Source organism: Alosa pseudoharengus, unplaced genomic scaffold (assembly GCF_046254945.1).
Source record: "Alosa pseudoharengus isolate Yale_2024_CS ecotype anadromous, Long Island Sound unplaced genomic scaffold, YU_APseudo_1.1 YU_APseudo_1.1_scf_19, whole genome shotgun sequence".
Lineage (NCBI taxonomy): Eukaryota > Metazoa > Chordata > Actinopteri > Clupeiformes > Clupeidae > Alosa > Alosa pseudoharengus.
The window spans coordinates 17239934-17242433 of record NW_027468657.1 but is presented as its reverse complement, the minus strand read 5'-3'; the positions used below and the strand labels follow the sequence as shown (position 1 = coordinate 17242433).

At 47.7% G+C, this 2500-nt stretch overlaps 1 protein-coding gene across 4 annotated transcripts in view; it reads left to right on the top strand.

Moving 5' to 3' along the window:
• Positions 1 to 2500, top strand: part of LOC143132400 (A-kinase anchor protein 13) — an 88167-nt gene that overhangs the window by 38911 nt on the left and 46756 nt on the right. For all 4 annotated transcript variants that reach the window (XM_076291895.1, XM_076291894.1, XM_076291893.1 and 1 more), the window contains 2 exons: positions 91 to 193; positions 2437 to 2479. In XM_076291895.1, the coding sequence (XP_076148010.1) occupies positions 91 to 193; positions 2437 to 2479 (146 nt within the window). The remainder of the gene's footprint in view (positions 1 to 90; positions 194 to 2436; positions 2480 to 2500) is intronic.

The window sequence follows — 2500 nt, the reverse complement described above, 5'->3', positions numbered from 1 at the left end:
TGGGCATGACATCACACACACACACACCTGTGTCTCACACCTGTTTGTCATACCTGTTTATCATAACCTTCCTCAATTGGTCCGTTTTAGAAGTCACGGCGGTATCAACCAATGAGATGCAGCGTTCCGTCCATGACTCTACCCCTCACCAAGTCAGTGTCCATGTTGGCCATTAGCCAGAGAGACATCGATGGTGAGTAGCCAATCAGAAGGCCCAGAGGCCACTTCCTCTTTAGAACTCTTAACTCTGGCTGAACTGATCCTGTCCTCTCTGGACCATCACTGTCCCTGTCATCTCATCTGATCAATCTGAACGTTTTGGACATGTGTACACTCACTGGTGCTAGAACTGGGCCCTGTATGGCAGGAGGGATGGTCCAAAAAGCTCACGGATCATTTTGGTCAGGGATTAAATGCTTTGGAAACAGTCCAGAGAAAGGCTTACCCTCCTTTACAGGTTTCCATTCAAATCTCTGCCAATGTGAAGCAGTGGTATTAGGCCTACTCTCTGTCACAGTCCTGCTCTCTTACACACACACACTCACTCACACACACACACACACACACACACATACACTATCCATCCATCATAAAGTAGCCACTGCTACCAAAACTCCAATCCTGGTGTCACACAAGATAAAATCTGCCTGTTGTGTGTAGATTTACTATGGTGGATCCTGGTCAGAAATACAGCCTCCCTGTGGTGTTTAGTTGTGTGAATCTTGGCTGTTCTTGTTATTTGGCCTCATCCCTGGTGGCCCCCAGCCCTCCCGTCCCATGACTCCCAGTAAAGTGCGCAGTTGGCTTGTGCAGTAATGACGGCTGTATTGTGTCACCCGTGGCTCTAGCTCCAAATAGTGTTTGTGGAGATGTTGCCTCCCCCACCGCTACCTCCCTCCCCAGAACTTGCCCCCACTCTCCCAATCCTTTGGCAAGATCCCCCCCCCCCCCTCTCCTCCTCCAACATGTTTTTGTAACGTAAACTCGTTCTGGTCTCTCCGTGCTTTCCGAACGGAACGGAAAACGGGGGAACGCCAGCGATAGGACGCATTCGCCAAAAGCGCCGAATCTCCTTCTCCTTCAACTTCTCCCCGATCCTCCCCAAATCCAAGCGCCTGCAGGCCATCCCCTACTCGTCCAGCGACGACGAAGGTGACACTGATGACGATGACGATGGGGACACCATGAGTAAGTACCCCTGGACGCTCAAACAGGAACAGGAATGTCGGACATTTCCTGAGCAAGCATTCAGCAGGAGCCACCCTCAGTCTGCTATGTGCACTTGACTTGCTGTGAAAAAAAACTCCATATTGTCCTTATCCACCCACCCATCTGCACGAGGTGCCAGGTCTCAGAACAGATCTGTTTTTCTTGGTTTGGTTGTGTTTGGTTTTTGCGTTCATTCTTGTCGGGGAGTCAGCTCGACCTGTTCTGATGTCCTGACAGTGGGAAGGTTTTTGACATCTCTTGAACAACACTTGAGAGACACCCTCAAGTCACTCTGCTAAAGAGTTTCACTCGGTGAACGTGTGACTTGACCCTCGTTGAAAACAACATGACACGTCTAAGATGGAAACTCGTAGTTGTGGCAAATTAGCGCTAGATCATAGTCCAATCAAGGACAGGCTAAGGTCAGATGAAGGACAGGTCAAGGTCAAATCAAGGGCAGTTAAAGGAGAGGTCTGGGTCAGAGCTTTGCCAGATCTATTCCAGAGATATTTTCTGGTTCTCTCTGGGATACTTTCTGGTTCTCTCTGGTTTTTCTAGTTTTTTGTTTTGTTTTGTTTCGATTTGTGTCTCAGTGGGGTTGAATGCTGTGATGTCCGTATATGCGCTGGCCACTGCTGTGTCTCCATGGTTTGGCCGACACAAACACACGGAGGCCAAATGCTCTCTGATTTGTGTGTCATGGGCATGTGTGCAGCCCAAACACAGCTACCGAATAACGCTCTGTGTGTTTGGGATCAAAACAGAGGAATTGGCAGTGACCGCCACCGTTGGAATTTGTTCTGTGTGTGTGTGGTGTGTGTTTTTGTCTGTTTGGGTATTTGGCTGTGGACTGTTTTTTTTTTTTTCCTTTAACTGTTGTTTTCAGAGTTTCTCTCTCTCTCTGGTGAGCTGAGACATGTGTTTCATAAGCCACATTGTTTTAGAGAAGAACATTTTTAAGAAATGAAAAAGTTGAATTTTCTTAGGAGGCAAACAATAATACAACTGTGAATTCATGCACGTATTCATGAAATGCCCTCTGGATGGCATTCCCTACATGTTCTTGTGGTGAATAGGCTACTCTCACCTTCCTCACCTCCTTACAATGGGGGCACTCTGTACCTACATCAACACTGACTGGGGAGTGGCACTGAGGGAACTTGATTCTGATTGGCTGATGAGTGAAGGCGCCTAATGTTTTGTGTGCTGTTTATTGTTTGTTTGCAGGTCTGAATTCCTTCGCTAGTACCACTGGATCAGTAGACTACAGGTGAGATGAATAGAATGTGAT